Below are 19,950 nucleotides of genomic sequence, written 5' to 3' on the forward strand. Positions count from 1 at the left end.
TATTATTTTCGATACTGTCAAAATAATTTCTACTCAGTTTAAGGTAATGCGGCGAATTGAAAGTTTTTGAAACAGTAGATCCGCGAGAAGCATTTTGGTCTACCACTATTTTCCGTAACAGGGGCGTTAAAGTATCTCCCACCAAATCGGAATACACGAAAAAAATATCAGGGACGAATAAGATTAATTGCATTGGGGTATCCGATCTGAAGGCTTGCCTAGGTGAAATATTAGTGCCATTATCTCTAAATCCTAAATATTTCCTTAATCTTTCGGATAATACGAGATTACAATAATGTTTACTATAGGACGTGTATTGTACGTGGCCCGCTTTCTAAACTGTATTCAAATTTACCTATTATACTTGATTCATTATCGAACTCCGTTTTATCACTTTCTTCTACTAACTGAATCCTTTAATTGACTGCTCAAAATTTTTATACTTTCTTTAAGTACAGTGTGTCAGAATTCATAGCCCGGTGTACCTAGTAACAGAGACCATACCGACGGAGGCCTATCATCATAGTCCCCTACGCCAGCGTCCCACTAGCCCGGACAGGTGACAAATCCAGCATGGGTAGCAGAACCCTACTACTGATGGTCTCACCTTAGACGCAAGCCACTCAACCCAGCAGAAAGTGCAGCAATGGGTGGACCAATCCCCACTTCGCACACAGCAGTGGGATTAAGAATGGATGCTATAGCAACTCCAGCTGACACCCTACCTATGAAGGTAAGGAGCCAAACCCTTTGGAGAGAGCTCCTAAAGGGGAACGACGAGCACACAGCAGCCCGCATAACCCGGCACAGCTGGCACCGGAGATCCCGGTGTTAGTCCAAAAGGCCGGGAGATGGGTCCGCCGTGCCCTCATACGGAGGCTCGCCACCCCACAGCAGGCTACCCAATCCGCCAAGGCGGCCAGTTTGCCTGGACCCTCTCCGTTAGCCTGAACCGAAGTTCAGTATCCAGCCCAAACCTGACCGAAGTCGGAGGTGGAGATAGGACCATTTGATCAGAGCTTACATCTCCCAGTGCGCCACCGCCCTTACGGGTTACAAGAGCCGTACCCCGACTCCCCGGTAAAGCCATCAGTTATTGCACACTCTAACCCATTTAGGGCCTTTCATTAAGTACAGTCAAAAGTTCATGGGGATTTTTGTAGTATCTTTGAGGTATATTTCTGAAGTCGTATTTATATTTGTAATCTACTATGTGTTCTGGCTTCTTTAATATGAATTCCTTAATCTCGAATCCCCATCCCCGATTTTCGCTTACGTTAATAAAAGATAAAGGATAAATAATTTCTACCAGGGCAATTTCCCAATCGCTTCGTAAACTAATGGGTTTGGCCGACGTTGTAGAGTACGAGGCTAGAGTATTTTCAGGGTTGTTTTTGTTCTTATCTCTTTTATAACTAGGAAGAGTTATGTAAATCCCAGACGTCATCTTGATTAACAAAACTATTAAACGAGGGAGGATATCCTAACCAACAAACGTACAATTGTTTGACTCCGTTTTTCGTTCACTTCCGTAAAACTTTGTTTAACCTGTACGAACGAGGTGGGTTGACCTTTTGAAGTTATCTCGAATAGAATGTCCCTTTTATATCAATTCCAGCTAGGTCTTTTATTTTATAAACGGGAGGATGTCTTTTAACTATCTACAATTTTTAATATTTCTTCGGTATAATTAGCTTCGAACCCCTTTTGAACTATCATTTTAGTAGTATTTATTCTAACCAAATCCTCTTCTTGGAATTGAGGTTTCATTTTCAGTTTCTCGGCATAATATTTAGCGTAAATATATTTTTGTACACTCGTAAGATGTTAGTTTCCGAAACGTCATTAGGAGCCAATTTTATAGTGCAATCGTAAGAGGTATTGTACGCTTCGACCAAGTCTGGTAAGACTTCCAAATATCTATTAGTGGAGTGAGGGGTGTATTTTAAGTTAACAGGCTTGTGCATTTTACGCCAACAGGCCTGTAAATTTTACGGTGACTCGCTTGTGCATTGTACGGCGACGCTACTGTACATTTTATTATGACGTGACTGTGCATTGTACGCCGACGTGACCGTGCGTTGTACGGTGACATGACTGTGCGTCTTACGGTGACTGTGTATTGTACGGTCACGTAACTCTGTATTGTACGGTGACACACCTGTGCACTTTAAGGTGATGTGACTGTGCATTGTATGGTGACTGTGCATTTTACAGTTACTTCACTTAACTGTCTGTTACTTCACTCTACAGTTTACGGATACGTGACTGTGCATTGCACAGTGACTGTAGATTTTACAGCTACCTAACTGTGCATTTTACGGAGACGTGACTGTGCATTGCACAATGACTGTAGGTTTTAGTTAATTAACTGTGCATTTAACGGTTACTGTGCGTTGTACGGTGACGTGGCTGTGCATTGCACGGTGACTGTTAATTTTACAGTTACTAAGCTATGCATTTTACGGAGACGTGACTGTGCATTGTATAGTGACTGCGTTGTACAGTGCCATGACTGTGCATGTTCCAGTGACGTGATTATGCATTGTACGTTGAAATAACAGTTAATTTGCATTGCTTTTGCAGTATAAGTAACGGTTGAGACATGTTTCATATTACTGTTATAGTTGGTAATGGGCCAATTGCGCAGTTCCCATTAGCGCAGTTCCCATTTCCGCAAATGCAATTTCGCGGGTTTCCATTTGCGCAGTTTTCATTTGCGCAGTTTTCATTTGCGCAGTATCCCATTTCCGCAGTTTTCCATTAGCGCGTTTTTCATTTGCGCTTTTTCCGTAAGCGCAGTTTTCCACTTGCGCGGTTTATCATTTGCGCGGTTTTTCATTTGCGCAGGTTTGTCATTTGCGTGGTTTTCCACTGGCGCAGATTTTCCATTTGCGCGGTTTCCCAATGGGGCTGTTTTCCATTTGCGCAGGTTTTTCTATTCCGCGGCTTCTCACGACCTGAATATTCTATATTAAGCAATTTTCCTTGAAATAAGATTTTTTCAGGTAGTTTATTTTTAACGTAACCTTGTTTACCATCCAACTGTGCTGCTGGTGTATTTTTAATTACCGGTCGCGCTGTCCATACCAATAATTTAAAGTTGTTTGAAGTTGACATATCGGTTGTTGAATTATTTTGTTGGGAATAAATCTTCGGTCGACAAGCGAATCGTAGCTTCGCAGCATTTAGGCTAAAAGAAAATGTAGTATCTGTAAAACTGAGGACAGTGTATTGGCTGCTATTTAAATTTAGTGCCTTCCACCAAAAATGCCCCTTTTTAATTGCACTGCATGTTTCCTAGGGGTCAGAAAGAATATTTTTTAACGGTTAGGTTAGCCGGGCGCGCCGCAGGCGCGTAGGCACCGTTTTCATATAGGAGGTGTTCTACGACAGAGGCCATTCTAACGAAATATCTTAGTATTGGCCTCTCACATAGGACGTAACTGTCCTATGACAGAGGCCATTCCTACGAAATACAGGATGCTTACTGTCCTATATTGGAGGCCATTTCAACGAAATAGTTTTTATTTAGAGGTAGTTATATCAAGGCTAGCGCGCAACGGTTAGGTGAGCCGATCGCGCCGCAGGCGCGTAGGCACCGTTTTCATATAGGTGTTCTACTACAGAGGACGTATATTGTCCTACGACAGAAGCCATTTTAAAAGTGGTGCTAAGGTTATAGCAGCATTTTTTATCTGAAATTGAAACATTTTTTAATTCCTGTTTATTTTAGATTTTAAACATCGTTTTTATTTTTTATCATTTTTTATTGTATCGTTTTTATTGTGCCGCCTACAATTGTTTAAGAGGTATGGCCATCATTAAAATGGTCCTTAAAGCTGGAACTGTCAGTAAACAGTTACTACACTATGATCTTAGCCTAAAGGCCGAGAAGCTACGAGTCGCTGTTGGACTATATATATTTTCCCAAGAGACTAATTCAACGAATGCTATTTTAACGAAGAAAAACCTAATTTTTTTGGTATTTACAGCCCAACCGAACATTAAACAAACACTAGCAGCGCAGCTGGATGGTAAACAAGGTAATGTTAAAATTTACCTGCCAGAAATAACCCTTTTTCTAGGAAAAAGGATTAATAGTGAATATTTAAGTCATAAAAATCCCCGCAAATGGGAAAACCGTTCAAATAACAAATCTGCGCAACAGGAAAATCGCGCAAACGGAAACTGCGCAAACGGGGAAACCGCGCAAACGGGAAACTGCGCAAACGAGAAAACCGCGCAAGCGGGAAACTGCGCAATCGGGAAAAAGCGCGCAAATGGTAAATTGCGCAAATGACAAACTGCGCAAATAGCAATTCCGCAAATGGGAAACGCGCAATTGGGAACGTGCGCAAACGAAAACTGCGGAAGTGGGAAGTGCGCAAATGGAAACTGTGCAAATGAAAACTGCGCAAGTGGACCCAAACCGTTATAGTTACATCAATTGCACATTGACCAGTAAAATAAGATATTTTCAAACTGTAAATTACCCATTACTCAAACCTACATTTTTCAATCAACGTTTAAAATTAAATTAATAAAAACCGTGGTATTTTTACATTTCCAACCAAACTCTACATTTCACACTCATACTAAATTCAATTTTTAATAAAACCATATATAAGCTACAGAACTATGATTAATTTAAATGAAACCGTCTTATTTCAATCACACATTGACATGTTAAGCAACTTAACTGTAAATGAAATTTTTAGTCAAAGTTTATTAAAATTATTATTTTACCAAAAAGGATAATTACTTTGGTGTCATTTGCTTTACATGACCAACAGTAATAATACATCATAATTATATATTCAAAATATGATCCATATTCTATTTGGTATTTAACAAATCAAACTGCATATCTACTGTAAATAACCTCTAATGCACCAATTTTACATTTTAATTAAACAAAAATATAACTAGTATAGTCATCAACATTTGCAGGAACACGAGTTTCATTTGAAAATACAATTGACATATTATTTTTAACAAACGCCTGTAATGATTACTAGATCTCTCTCCTTTTCGAAATTTGCCTTTTAGTCATAATTCTTTAAATTACTAGACTAAACTACGTTGTTATCATCACAAATAGCTACCTTATTTATTGTGGCACAATAAGTAGTGCAAATATAAAATATGTATAAAGTAAGAAATATACCAAGAGGTAAGGAAGACAACTACACACTTTCATTCTTCTAGATGAGGTAATTAAGAGTAAAAAATATAAGAAAGAGATCTGGAAATTATAGAACATTTATGTACCTTACTATTCTGGATCATCGAGAGCTGTTTTAGCAGCAACTGAAAGACGGTTTCCTAAAGTTAATATTTTTTTACTTATGCCATTTTTCTTTCCCTTCGTTCCACTGACGAGGAGACGACCCGAGGTGGTTCTCACCGATTTTGTTCAAAGTTGGGGGATTGTTAGACCTAGATGTAACATGAAACCCGTTAAAGGGAAAAGTTACGCTGGGCTTCCGTTTTGCCATGACAACCAAAAATGTTTTTGACAACATAAAATGAGAAAATGTCTATGTAAAATAACAAGCGAAAAAGACAAATTCTAACCCTGTGCAAAACTTCAATAAATCCAAAAAAAAAATAAATTATTTTTAATAAAATTAAAAAATAGTAAATTTTACATTTTGGGTTTACTTTGGACAAATTGGGGGGAATAAAAACCATTTTGGGTGAACTCGAGCTAATTTGAATAATAAGGTCGAAATTTTAGGTATAATACAAAATATTTGTAATACTTATTCAGTGATAACTGCCATATATTTTCGCCGATAAATCTTAAAATTTCAACATTACATTATCCGAACGATGTTAACAGATTTTTAGATTTCTATAGAAAAACCACGCCATTTTATAAAATGGCGGATACAAATATAAATCATGGTGCAATATGTTAGGTAATTTGTATCCGATTAACCTGAGATTTTCAACGTTACATTATCTGCCCGAATGAATTCGTACTATCGATTTTTATAGAAATCCGACACCATTTTGTAAAATGGCGGATATCAATAAAACTCATCGTGCGATAAGTTCCGTAAATATTCGTCGATTAATCAGACATTTTCTACGTTTCATTATCTTGCCCGAGCTAATTAGACCCATGGGTTTTCCAATAATAATACGACGCCATTTTGAAATATGATGGATATAAATATAACTTATGATGCGATAACTGCCGAAATTATATGTCGACTTAAGTGAAATTTTCTACATTACATTATCTGACCGAATAAAAGAGCCCCTTTTCACTGTGATAGAAATCTGACGCCATTTTACAAAATGGCAGATATCATAATGCGATAACTGCCAAAATTATTTGTCCAATTACTTGAAATTTTCTACTTTACATTACCTATTAAAGATAATTATTCCTATTAATTTTAATATACATTTTAAATGATCGAATAAATAAGTCCTTTCTATTTTGAAAGAATGGTTCATGTCTGAGAAGTTCCGTAATTACTCGTCAACTATTCTGAAATTTTCTATTTCTGACCGAGTTTATTAGTCCTATTTCTTTTGAGAGAAATAAGCCGTTTTTCAAAATATCAATGTATCCCTTGGTGCGATAAATTCCGTATTGTTATTGTTAGAAAAAAATTATAGGAAACTTCATATAAAATGGGTAAATTTTAATACTTTTCGGCAAAATCAAATAATATTGGGTAAGTTTTTATATCATTGGATTAATATAAAATAGTTATGGTTAAATTCATCATTTAGGCATAATTTGGGTAAATGGAAATATTATTAAATTAGTTCAATTGGCATTGTAGAATTATTCGTAATTCGGGAAATGTTTGGTAAATCAGGAAATGGCTGTAATTTGGGTAATAATTTGTTATTCTGGAAACTATTGGTAATTCTGGAAACTATTGGTAATTCTGGAAACTATTGGTAATTCTGGAAACTATTGGTAATTCTGGAAACTATTGGTAATTCTGGAAACTATTGGTAATTCGGGAAATTATTGGTAATTCGGTAAATTATTGGTAATTCGGGAAATTATTGGTAACTCGGGAAATTATTGGTTATTATATGCCAGTATGTCAAAACATGGTCAAAATCAGTTATGCGCCAAGGTAAGGTAGAACTAATTAAAAATATTTTAACGTTTGGGGCTTCACTACAGCAAATGAGTAGGGTTAAAGTATCACCTATAGGAGGCGTAATATTGGTCTGTATATTTATTAATTTGATTAAAGAGTAGTAAGGTTATGTGTAGACCCCTGAAATAGCCAATCACTTTATCTTCTCCTTCCCACAATTCCCTAGGAAAATCGTTGCAACAATTTAAAAGCTAATTTCTTTACTCGTCTATTTACAAAATGTAATATAAATTTTTCCGATATTTATTTTAATCAAATAATATATTATAATATAAACTTACCAAAATTATTATAATTTGCCCAATGTTAAATGAACTTACACTATATAAATTGGATTTAGTGAAAATTAATAGACTGTAAACAAAATTATGTGAATTGCCCAATATTATTGGAATTTTCTTAATATATTCAAATATACACAATGTTATTTCAATTTACCAATTTTATATAAATATACACAATACTATTATTTCAATTAACCAAAAATTATTTGAAGTTACTCAATATTATTAAGAACACCAAATATAGTTTGAATTTCTCTCAATTTATATGAATGTCGACAATGTAATTTCAACTAATTTAATGTAATTCCATTTTACCCAAATAATAAGTATTTACCTAAATGTTTTCCTTTCCTAATTTAATGTGAAATTAACCTGAATTATTCCAGTTAACCCAATGATATAAGAACATATCCAATATTATTTGAATTTGCCGAAATATAGCTTTGGTCCCATTCGACCGAAATCCCATTCGTTCGAAAACGATTTAACATTGAGTCCCAATCGATCGAAAATACCCCAATTGTGCGGTTTTATAGTACATCAAATTTCGTTTTTATGAGACGTTTTTTAAATAGGTTTACTTCTTATATAAATAAGTGTTGATAGTCTTATTGACGCAATTGCTACAAACTTAAACATTCACATTAAAAATGAAATAGTTCGAATTATTGTATTCTTGATATAAATAAAAAGTTCAAAGCATAAATATATTTATAAAAGCGCGCTACCCTAGGGAAGTGAGAGACTAACCTAAGCTAACCTAACCTAACCCTACCGTTAGTACACCTGTAGCAATTTTGTTTAGGTATATAACGTTTTTTGCGTACCCTGCTATATCTCGGGGCAGAAGTAAAAAAAACAAAACAAAAGGTCCCAATGAACCGAATCCGCCTTTTGGGCTATATTTCGGAAACATATTGAATTCGGTCGAATGGGATTTCGATCCAATGGGAATATACCGAAATATACCCATTTTAAATAAATTTTCCGATAATTTTTCTAATAACAATCAAGATATAAATTGTTATGCGCTATTTTTCAAACGGTAGATTTCAAATTAATGGACAAATAATTTCGGCAGTTATCGCATTATGAGATATTGATATCTGCCATTTTTTAAAATGCGCCAGATTTCTATCACAATGTAAAGGGGCTTATTTATTCGGTCAGATAATGTAATGTAGAAAATTTCACGTAAATCGACAAATAATTTCGGCAGTTACCGCATCATAAGTTATATTTATATCCACCATATTTCAAAATGGCGTCGGATTATTATTGGAAAACCCATAGGCCTAATTAGCTCGGGCAGATAATAAAACGTAGATAAGTTTTATTGATATCCGCCATTTTACAAAATGGTGTCGGATTTCTATAAAAATCTGTAGTACGAATTCATTCGGGCAGATGATGTAACGTAGAAAATCTCAGGTTAATCGGATACAAATTACCTAACATATTGCACCATGATTTATATTTGTATCTGCCATTTTATAAAATGGCGTAGTTTTTCTATCGAAATCTAAAAATCTGTTAACATCGTTCGGATAATGTAATGGAGAAATTTTAAGATTTATCGGCGAGAATATATGGTAGTTATCACGGCATAAGTTTTACAAATATTTTGTATTATACCTAAAATTTCGACCTTATTATTCAAATTAGCTCGAGTTCACCCAAAATGGTTTTTATTCCCCCCAATTTGTCCAAAATAATACAAAAATGTAAAATTTACTATTTTTTAATTTTTTTAAAAATATTTTTGTTTTGGATTTATTGAAGTTTTGCACAGGGGGGGGGGGGGGCTAGAATTTATCATTTTCGCATGTTATTTTACATAGACTTTTTCTCATTTTATGTTGTCAAAAACATTTTTGGTTGCCATGTCAAAACGGAAGCCCAGCGTAACTTTTCCCTTTAAGTGGTTTCATGTTACATCTAGGTCTAACAATCCCCCAACTTTGAACAAAATCGGTGAGAACCACCTCGGGTCGTCTCCTTAGGAGACATAAGGGGCCTGGAAAAATAACATGATATTAAATACAAAGTGTTAGATCAAACGTAATGAAGTAAAAATTGGTCATTATAGAAGATTGGAAAACTATTTAATATAATTTTTAATATTGGATGGTTTTTCCTAAAATGGAAATTGTTAAGTCTGAGAGCTAGCTCGATAACAATACTAATAATAGAAATCAGCTAGGCAAATACCCAAGTCATAAGTCATCTTGCGACTTATAAGGCCTTTTAAACAGTGACCAGGTTATTTAGCCTAGGAGTTTGGTTGAAATCCCTTCATGCCACGTAGAGCTATCCGTTAGCTCTTTGCACTTACTATTACCGTTAACCTCAGCATGATTTTATGGGAAGGGAAACCCGAAGATATCGAGGGAAAACCCCTTTAAGCAGTGGGTAGAGCACTCGCAAACTTAACACAGAAGGATGATGGTGTTTTCCATATTCGTATAGTTCAAAATGTACGGTTTAGCCAATGCTTAAAATGTGGACCCCGGGAGTCAAGAATAATAAAGTTACTGCGTAGCTGCTACTATAGACACTGCTATAAAATACTAATTATGTGATTATTTACTTTTGTGTATATAGAGGCAAAAGGTTTGGACGGATTTTACACGAGTCAGGGAGGCTCAAAAAGGTTTATCTGGCAAATCTTCTAACCTAGTTCTTTAGCTATAATTGGTTAATTTTAGATTCAAATCCAACTCATTTCACGGTTTTATACAAACCATTGTAAATAGTGAATGAACTATACAGGGTCTTTTTTTTTGCTCGGAAAAGTGTTTTTTTTTCAAAAACTATTTATAGTACCGATTTCAAATTTGGAAGGTCAATTCTCTATACTGGGGGACATCAGTTTGAGAAATTTGAGCGTTTTCGGTAATGTTTTTCACCAATTTTGAAAAATTATTTTTCGACCACTAGGTGCGAGATAAAAAATTTCTATTATAAAGTTGTAGGCCGTCATCGAAAACCCTTAAAAATTGTTCACTCGACGAAAAACAATTTATTTATCAGTGAAAATTCGAGCTTGAAAAATTTACAAGTTGGTGAAGCCAAATTACGATTGTTTGAAACGATAATTGAAACCGAATTACCTAATCCAGTTGAAACTTTGGTTAAAAAAACGACCGGATTTAAAAAACACGAGGCTATAGGTCAATCCTAAACATGCATTGGGTATTTAAAGGAAAACTTTGGGAGATTATTATCAGTGTTTGATAATATTTCGAACAATGCCTCGTTATTCAGTAGCTGAGCGTACCGAGATAGTTGCCATTTACTATGGAGAAGCAGCGCAAAACCTTAGAAGAGTGACTGAAATCTTCGCAGAAAGACATCCAAATGGAGCACCATCTGTAAATACAGTAAGACGAGCAATTCACGATTTCAATCAATTTGGTTACTTGCAACATAGGTTTCGCGGATTGGGTCAACCGGATTTAGACTTCGAGAACAATGTACTCGCGTACTTCGTGGCATATCCTCGTCACAGTTGCGCTAACGCCGCTGCTGATTTGGGTTGTTCTGCAAATCGTGTGTGGAAAATTCTTCGTAAGAATCGCTATCACCCATACAGAGCTACGCTCCACCAAGGACTAATTGACGGAGACCATCAAAGACGTTATGAATTTAGCATCTGGTTACTAAATGCTGTCCAAGAAGATAGACAATTTTTGCGCCATGTTTTGTTCTCCGACGAAGCGTCATTTTCTAGAGATGGGCCCTTTAATCATCAAAACAGCCATCTTTGGTCTGACATCAACCCACATTGGGGTTTTGAATATCATCACCAGGTTCAATTTGAACGGGTCAATGTTTGGGTTGGACTTGTTGGAAACCGTTTGATTGGTCCCTTTTTCCTGCCGACGAACCTCAACGGCCAAAGGTATTTACATTTTCTACAGAACGAACTGAGTGACGCAATCGACGACCTTCCATTGGCTGAAAGACGTCAGTTGTGGTTTCAGCAAGATGGCGCCCCTCCGCATTTTTCCCGGCAAGTAACTGAGCACCTCAACAACGAGTTTCCTGAAAGGTGGATAGGGAGAAATGGTCCAGTGCATTGGCCAGCAAGGTCACCTGACCTAACACCGCTGGATTATTTTCTCTGGGGATTCGTTAAAGCAAAGGTATACGCCACGCCCATTGAAACTAGGGAGGAACTCATTAGACGAATAATCAGTGCTTGCCGAGACGTCACACCAGAAATGGTAGAGAAAGCGTTTGAGAACTTAATTGTCCGCGCACAAACCTGTGTTGCAGCCAATGGTGATATTATTGAAAATGTTTTGTAAAAATTTATGGAATGAAATATCTGCATTTAAAAACCAAACGTGTACATTTTTTCAAGTGTGAAAACTCTACTACGTTTGTATTAGACTTGTTCCCTTTTCAATTATCGTTTCAAACAATCGTAATTTGGCTTCACCAACTTGTAAATTTTTCAAGCTCGAATTTTCACTGATAAATAAGTTGTTTTTCGTCGAGTGAACAATTTTTAAGGGTTTTCGATGACGGCCTACAACTTTATAATAGAAATGTTTTATCTCGCACCTAGTGGTCGAAAAATAATTTTTCAAAATTGGTGAAAAACATTACCGAAAACACTCAAATTTCTCAAACTGATGTCCCCCGGTATAGAGAATTGACCTTCCAAATTTGAAATCGGTACTATAAATAGTTTTTGAAAAAAAACACTTTTCCGAGCAAAAAAAAAGGCCCTGTATATCTTTGATTATATGAAAAGATCAGTTAGAACTGGCTTTATTTCGAAACACAATCTTCACGCGGGCTACCTGAGCTATACTTTGAATATCGACTTTACGAGTGTTGCTTTAGAAAATATCAAGCCAATAAGACTGAGCATAAGCAGAATTTTTAAAACCAAAGAAGAAACGCATTTTAAGTTCACAAGTCCTACTGAAGTAGAGCTATGCTCTATTTGTGAAGTGTTTGGTCTGTTTAGCAAGGAATTTATGTCGGTTGATGCCCAATTTTCCTTTAATTCAAAAAGTACGCGAGAGAGCCAGTGTCCAAGTTATGGGACCCTTTGAGTCCAAATTGATAAATCAACAGCGAAAGAGCTATATGGTTATCCTTATGGATTGGGGAGGGGGGGGGGAGAAGAATCCGTCCCTGGCGTCACTCCCTAGCGGGCACCAAAAACTGTTTGACGACCTTTTTCTCAACGAACAAAGTTGCATTTTAGGAATTTTTAACGCAAAAAGGGCAAAAGCTATTTGTCTCGGACGCCAGAAACATTCGCTACGCCACTGGATTGAGGCATCAGCTTCTATTTAATAACGAAAAAATATTTTAAGCAAGGTTAATACCATTTTTCCCCACCGTAATGTCTAAGGTCATTTTACAGCTTTGCGCCCGATATAAGCGGCCCGAAATAGAGCCCAAGCCGTGGTCGGGATCCCATCCATTCCCTTGGAATGCCAGTCTGAGTTTATAGGGTTCCGGCCCGCGTTGAACACAGCCCGTGGGCCTAGTACCGTACACCGGAACATGTCTATTTATGTTTGTAAGGAACCTGTCCGCACCCACTGTTTCACTCTCTGATCGTGAAGGTATCATTCCTATTGGTAAAAATTGAAGACCTTAGCCGATACCTGCGCGCGTACTATCAACCCGCACTAACTAATATTCCGAAACTCATTTCGGAAAATCATGAATAACTAGCGAGGGGGGACCCGAGCGTATATGTTGTGAGTACAAAACGTCAGCGTCTAAAATTATATTATTTTGCACAAGAACAGTGACACCGTTTCCAAACACTTTCGTCGGTTGATTGTTAAAATGCAAGTTCTGGCGGTTAAGATAAAAAATAGCGAAAGTGAAACTAGGCACGTTTCTTTTTGTGGCGTTTTGACCCAAATTAAAATTTTGAAGGAAGGGCTCAAAAAGAGGTTCTATTTCAGTGGCGTAGCACTGATTAGATTTTCCCGTGGCAAATATTTATTTTGGGCCCATATACGTAGATACGACCCAATAGACCGCGACATTTTCCGCCCAGGCCACCCATTTGCTACACCACTGTTGTATTTAATAACCATCTTTGAGAGTTCAACATGGATATCGGCCATTGCTATATCATTGTAGCTGGTTGTCCCTGTACGAAGCACGTTAATAAGATCATGGTCTCAGTTCAGAGCGATGTATACCATTCTCGTATGAATTGTATAATTTTACTTTTACTTAATCCGCGCAGTAGAGGCATTGAGCCACTTGGTATTTTGAACTACGGTCTTCGGACGATCTAAGCGACACTTTATGTTTCCACGCGTCACTTTGCAATCTAGAAGTGCCTACCATGCTTCCGTTTGCGAAAAGAAACCAAACCGTCCGTTTCGGAGTTGAGTTTACGAGTGAATTCTTCCAAACTACGTGACCTCCCGCGTAAGAAATAATCGGATAAAACCAATAGATTAACCGATTCAATATTCATTTGAAAAAACAAAGTACACATTACGAAATGAATTAGATAAAGTTTTTTTTGTTTGAAACTGAAAGGATATGTCTACTTTATTTATTGGATAATTTATCAAACGTGCAATATTTTTTTAAGATAGACCTCCTAATTAGATAAGCTTAGTCGATGTTCATTTAGATTTATCCATGGATAATGGAACTGTGAACATACTCCACACTTTATTTATATTATTTGAACGTTTTATAGATAAGAGGGGCCAAAGGTTAAACGTATAAAATTACACGTTTCGATATAGGCTTCGTTTTATCTGAATTGGTAGATAATAAGAATGTCTATTTTCTTCAAAATGGATAAACCCATGAATTTTAAAATAGACCTTATCTAATAGGTAAAAATTACACGAATTCCGAGCACTAACCACAACCGTGTGGTGTACTTAAAACTAGCATAGTCGCTACTTCCACTCTGGTAAATTAGCCGACTCAATTATTTTATTTACCCAAATTCCCCCGCCCCCAAATAATCGGGGCCTCCTTATCCATTAGTTTAAGTGGGCTGCAGCCAAGGGGCGCCGAATGCCGAAAGGCGGCCGCTGATGTCCAATGATATGAGGCCACCACAAAGAGAGGGCAGCAATTTGTTTAGCCCAAAGCTACAAAATATCTAAAGAGGGCTCTGAAAGCAATATAAACCACACTTGTGTGAATGTGTGGTGAACTTAAAACTAACATAGTCGCTACCTTCACTCTGGTACCTTATCCAACAATTTATTCGCCCAACTCCCAAAAATAAAGTAATATCCACCACATAAAACTAACTTAGTAGCTACCTGCAATCTGGTCCCTTAGTCTGCAAAATATAATTCATTTACCCAACTCCCAGAAAACCAAATAGTATAAACCACACTTGTGCGGTGTACTTAAAACCAACATAATGGCTACTTCCACTCTTGTACCTTAGCCAGATCAATTATTTTATTCACCCAAATCCAAAAATAAAAACATGTCCTAAAATATTGTTAGGGAAATTAAAGAGGAACAAGAGGTAAAATAATGTAATTAAAATTTTATTTCAACTACTAAAAATGTATTGTACGACTACCAATGGTAGTAAGCCTTGGTAATTTTTAATAAAATATTTTACCTCTTGTAGCCTAACAGATAGATTATAGTAAGGTTGTTGTCGTCTAAAAACTTCGGAGCTAAAGAAATCTGACCTTTCTAATAATAATAATATTAATATATAATATAATAATATTAATATATAATATAATAATATTAATATATAATATAATAATATATAATATATAATATATAATATAATAATATATAATATAATAATATATAATATATAATATAATAATTTTAATATATAATATAATAATATTGAAATGAAATGAAATGAAATAGTTTATTTAGAGTGTAAAGCAACAGTACAAAGGGTACCTACAAGGCGATACACTGAAATAGGGTTAACATAATAGTAACATCAATATACATCAATATACAATATTTACAAGATGAGGCTGTGACTATGGCAACAATTTTAGTTTCAATATGTCCGAGATTCTACAAGATAATATATCGATTTGTTCGTTGTATTTATTACATGTATCTTGGAATCTAGACATTGGAGAATCTAAGTTGGCGAAAGTTTGTTTTCGCCTGGTGTCAATTTTTGGGACGCAGAATTTAAGTGAATTCATGAGATCAATTGTGTAGTGGTTGTTTAATGTATTTTTAAGAAAGATTAGTTCCCGTTTTTTGTTAAATGATTGTATCGTTTCCAGGCTTAAGTGGGTAAAACTGTAGGGCAGGTGTTTGAGAAAATTAGTGTGTTTTAACTCCAGGAATTTATGTTGCACATTTTCGATCTTGCATATCAAGTAACTTGCACAGCCTCCCCAGGCGAGCATATCGTATGTGAGCTTTGATCTCACTAGGCTTAAGAAAAGTGTTTTGAAACAGTAGACAGAATTTAGTTCCTTTGCTAACCGTAGGATTCCGTAAAGCGTCCGTCTGGTCCGTCCGACGACGTTCGCTACGTGTTCTCTAAAATAGAGTCCCGAGTCAAGGATAATGCCTAAGTCTTTTAAGTTGTTAGTGTGCAACACAGCCTTGTCATTTAAGGTGTAATTACTCATAATTTTGTTGGTTTTGCGTGTAAAGGTAGTAGCCAGGCTTTTATTTTCGTTTATAATAAGATTATTTTTAGTGCACCAAATATTAATTATGTTAAGGTCGTTTTGAAGGTTGTTGCTGTCATTGCGAGCTATAATAGTATTGTAAATTTTGTTGTCATCTGCGAATTGTATAATTTTGGAATGTTGTAGAACGCTTGGTAAGTCGTTAGCATATATGTTGTAAAGTAGTGGACCTAATGAGCTGCCCTGGGGTACACCGCAGGCTGAATGGAAAGAGACATTTCATTACGTTAGTGCGGCCACTTAGATAGTCTTTAAGCCAGTCAGAGGCCATGCCCACCATTCCGTATTTTTGCAATTTGTGGATCAAAAGAGGGTGGGAAACCCTATCGAAGGCTTTCGACAGATCGATCGAGATGACGTCGACCTGACCACGATTTGCGACTTGTGGCATAACATCATTTATAAATGAGATGTGATTGGTTTCCACTGATCTTGATTTTACAAATCCGTGCTGACTGTCTGCAAGATTTGGTTTAAACCAGTTGTACAGAATGGTTTGCATTACCGAATCAAGCATTTTTGCAAAGCAGCAAAGTAACGAGATGGGGCGGTAGTTCTTCACATCGCCTGCGAACACACTTTTGTAAACCGGAGTCACGACGACTGTCTTCCACAACATGGGAAATTTTCCCGTGGTAAAAGATACGTTAAAAATGTGAAGTAGTATTGGCACTAGAATGTCTTCGCAACCCTTGATGATAAACATAGGAATATTATCAATTCCGGTGGATTTGGTAAGATTTAATTTTTTGATAGCTAGACGAATATTTGTTTCATTGACCTTGACGCGGTTGAGGGTGCCTTGGGAGACCTCGGGGCATGCATACGGGTAGTTGCTGACGTCAGTTAGAGTGTCTGAAGCAATGTTTGCAAAGTTTCTGGAGAATTCCTGTGCTAAGGTGGTTGGGTCAGAGGTTATTGTTGAGTCGACCGCAATCGAGATTGGAGGTGACTGGTTCTTCGTTCTATTGTTGACAAAATTCCAGAGGGACTTAGGGTTTAGTAGCGCTTGTTCGTATGTTGATTGAGCTTGTTCTTTTCTAGCTATTGCAAGTAAGAGTTTGGCTTCTTTTCGGAGGGCTTCATATTTGTTTCTGTCATCAGGACAGTCTAGCCGTTTAGTTTTGCGGTGATAGTAATCTTTTTTTTTTGAGTTTGAATCAAATCGGCAGGGTACCAATGAGGATACCTAGAATTTCTTTTAATTTTTGATTTGGGAATGTGTTTTGTCATTGACTTCTGAACGCGATCAGTTAGGAGCTCTACGCACTTGTCAACATCCTGTGAGCTATAGAGTTCTGACCAATCCATAGACGCTAAGTCTCTGTACAGTTTTTCATAGTCACCGCGACGGTAGTTGAAGTTAGCATCAGTACGTGGTGCTGAGCAATGAATGTCACTATGGTAGGTTGCAATAATTGGTGGATGATATGGGTCAATCGAAACTAGGGGACTAAGGGCTAAGCTGGATGTCACAAGATTGTTGTTGACTAGAATGAGATCAAGTACGTTTCCCTTAGAATTCTGAACCGAATTTAGTTGTGAAAGATTGCATTCCGCGCAGAAGTCAATAACTGCTTGTGCTTTCGTGCGAACATTGGGATAGCAATCAATGTTGGAGTTGGTTGACCAGTTTACTCCAGGGACGTTAAAGTCACCTAGAATTAACAGGTCGTCACGAATGTCGTTGAGTTTAGATGATAAAAGTGTAATATTGTTAATGAGTTCGTCAGGAGTTAGTTTGGGTGAGAAATAGAGATTACCCACTATTAGTGTGGCTTCGTTAGAAGTCTTGATCTACACAAAAATACATTCCTTCACGACTTCAAGATCTGTGCGACGAAGGAAGGTTAAATTGTTTTTCAGGGCAACTAGCACCCCTCCCCCCATAGTTGTTGAGTCATCAATTGAACATTTATCAGAACGAAGGACAGTGTATTGGTTGGGTATAAAATCTGCAGAATGATGTTGCGAGGTGACCCACGTTTCAGTTAAACATATTATATCAGAGTCGTTTAAAAGTACATTTGTAAATAATTCATTTGATTTAGTTCGGAGACCGCGTACGTTCTGATAAAATATCTCGGGGCTGTGTTTATTTTTGGTGTTCCTCATTATTGGTTTTGAGATCAGGAATTGTAGTATTCAATGCAACTGGGCTGTTAGGAAGAGAGGGATTGACACTCTGGGCGTTGTTTTCATTGAGCTTTGGTGTGGGGTCCTTGAAGACCATGGCAGCGGACTCAGACTCGTGCCTTCTCTCCTTGTAAAGTGGTCCCACAAATTCCGCTAGAAGGCATTCCTCTGGCCATGTAGCAACGTCCAACAGTGTGTCGAACTCAGATTCCTCTGCCGATACGTGGAAAGAAGAATAGTAGGGGGCGCGGGTTTTTAGGCGAACGCAAAGGATGGTAGATAAGGAATTTTCAGATTCAAGGCATTCCTTGAGTTCCTTAGAAGTGAGATCGGGATGCAGCCTGGTAACAAACACCGCTCGCCTGCGAGGTTTAATTACTCTTGGGACGGCCTTCAGGGAAGTGTTAGAATCGGAACCCATTAATTTGGATTTTAGTTTTTCGTCAGACGGTTTGGGCCTACGTTGACGCCCGTCGTGATGACTGTTCTTGTTGGTACTTTTTCTTTTGTTATAGTGTGGTCGCTCTTGGTGTCTGCGTTGATTTTGGTAACCTGGTTCGAAGCCTGGGTGCCATCTCCCGCCGGCGGCGCATTCGAAACGTTGTTTCTAGCGACAATAGCAAAGGAGTTAAACTTTTTAGGATTTGTGCCTTGAGAGGCCTCCGGTTCGTTGTGTTGCGGATGAATATTTCCGAAGGTGTGGTTAGTAGCGTGTTTGTCAAGTAGGAGCTGTTTAAGCTCATGGTTCTCCTGTCTTAGTGAATCGATATCAGATTGCATGACTAAAAGTCGATTTAAGACTTCCGTCAAGGTCGCCTGTAGGTTGGTTAGAGCTGAGTCTTTATCACGTGTAAGACTATCAGTCTTGTGAAATTCATTTAATATTTCATGGAGTGTAGGCGGAGTAAGAGAGCCGCCTATATCTGAGTCGTTGCTGGTGGAGCCTGGACCAGAGTTCACAGCTGCGTTAAGCTGTTTATCCTTAGCTTGGGGAGACTGCTTACTTACGCGTCGACAACCAACGCAGCTGTAGCTGTTGTTGCACTGCATTTTTTCGTAGGTTGCATCATCGTACTTAGTGCAAGATAGGTGTATTTTCTTGGAGCAGGTATTACAAACCAGCATTCTTTGTTTGCCCACGAAGGACTTATCACAATGCAAGCGTGGCACTTAATATATAATATAATAATATTAATATATAATATAATAATATTAATATATAATATAACAATATTAATATATAATAAAATAATATTAATATATAATATAATAATATTAATATATAATATAATAATATTAATATATAATATAATAATATTAATATATAATATAATATATTAATATATAATATAATATATTAATATATAATATAATAATATTATTATTATATTAGGCCTTAGTTAAAATTACTTACCACGAGTTCACTGGAGTCCAAGATATCTGTTCTACCAGTTACCACTGTCCTCAGTACACTTTGTTAGTTTTATAGCCTTCCTAAATTTATATTACATTACATGTATATTAGGTGTTGGTCCATTTGATCGAAAAATATGTGATCGACAGTCGATCATTATACGTTGCAATTGATCGAAATTCCATTTGATCGAATCCCATTTGTCATTTGTTTCATAAGATCGAACCTTCAAATGATCGAATACTATTTGATCGAATTCAAAAGTATTTATAGTACCAGTTGGTATGGAATAATGATGGAATAATTCATTG

General features: G+C 36.8%; 1 protein-coding gene across 1 annotated transcript; it reads right to left on the reverse strand.

The window, feature by feature from the left end:
• Positions 1–16,231: 16,231 nt before the first annotated feature.
• On the reverse strand, positions 16,232–18,646 carry LOC149927827 (uncharacterized). Its single transcript, XM_090157865.1, has 3 exons — positions 18,245–18,646; positions 17,279–17,886; positions 16,232–17,183 (listed from the first exon to the last, which is right to left on the reverse strand). Exons 1-3 carry the CDS (start codon positions 18,644–18,646, stop codon positions 16,232–16,234), a joined length of 1,962 nt encoding a protein of 653 aa, XP_090013991.1.
• Positions 18,647–19,950: the final 1,304 nt, after the last annotated feature.

Source organism: Leiobunum rupestre, chromosome 9, assembly GCF_980474605.1.
Source record: "Leiobunum rupestre chromosome 9, qqLeiRupe1.1.hap1, whole genome shotgun sequence".
Classification (NCBI taxonomy): Eukaryota; Metazoa; Arthropoda; class Arachnida; order Opiliones; family Sclerosomatidae; genus Leiobunum; species Leiobunum rupestre.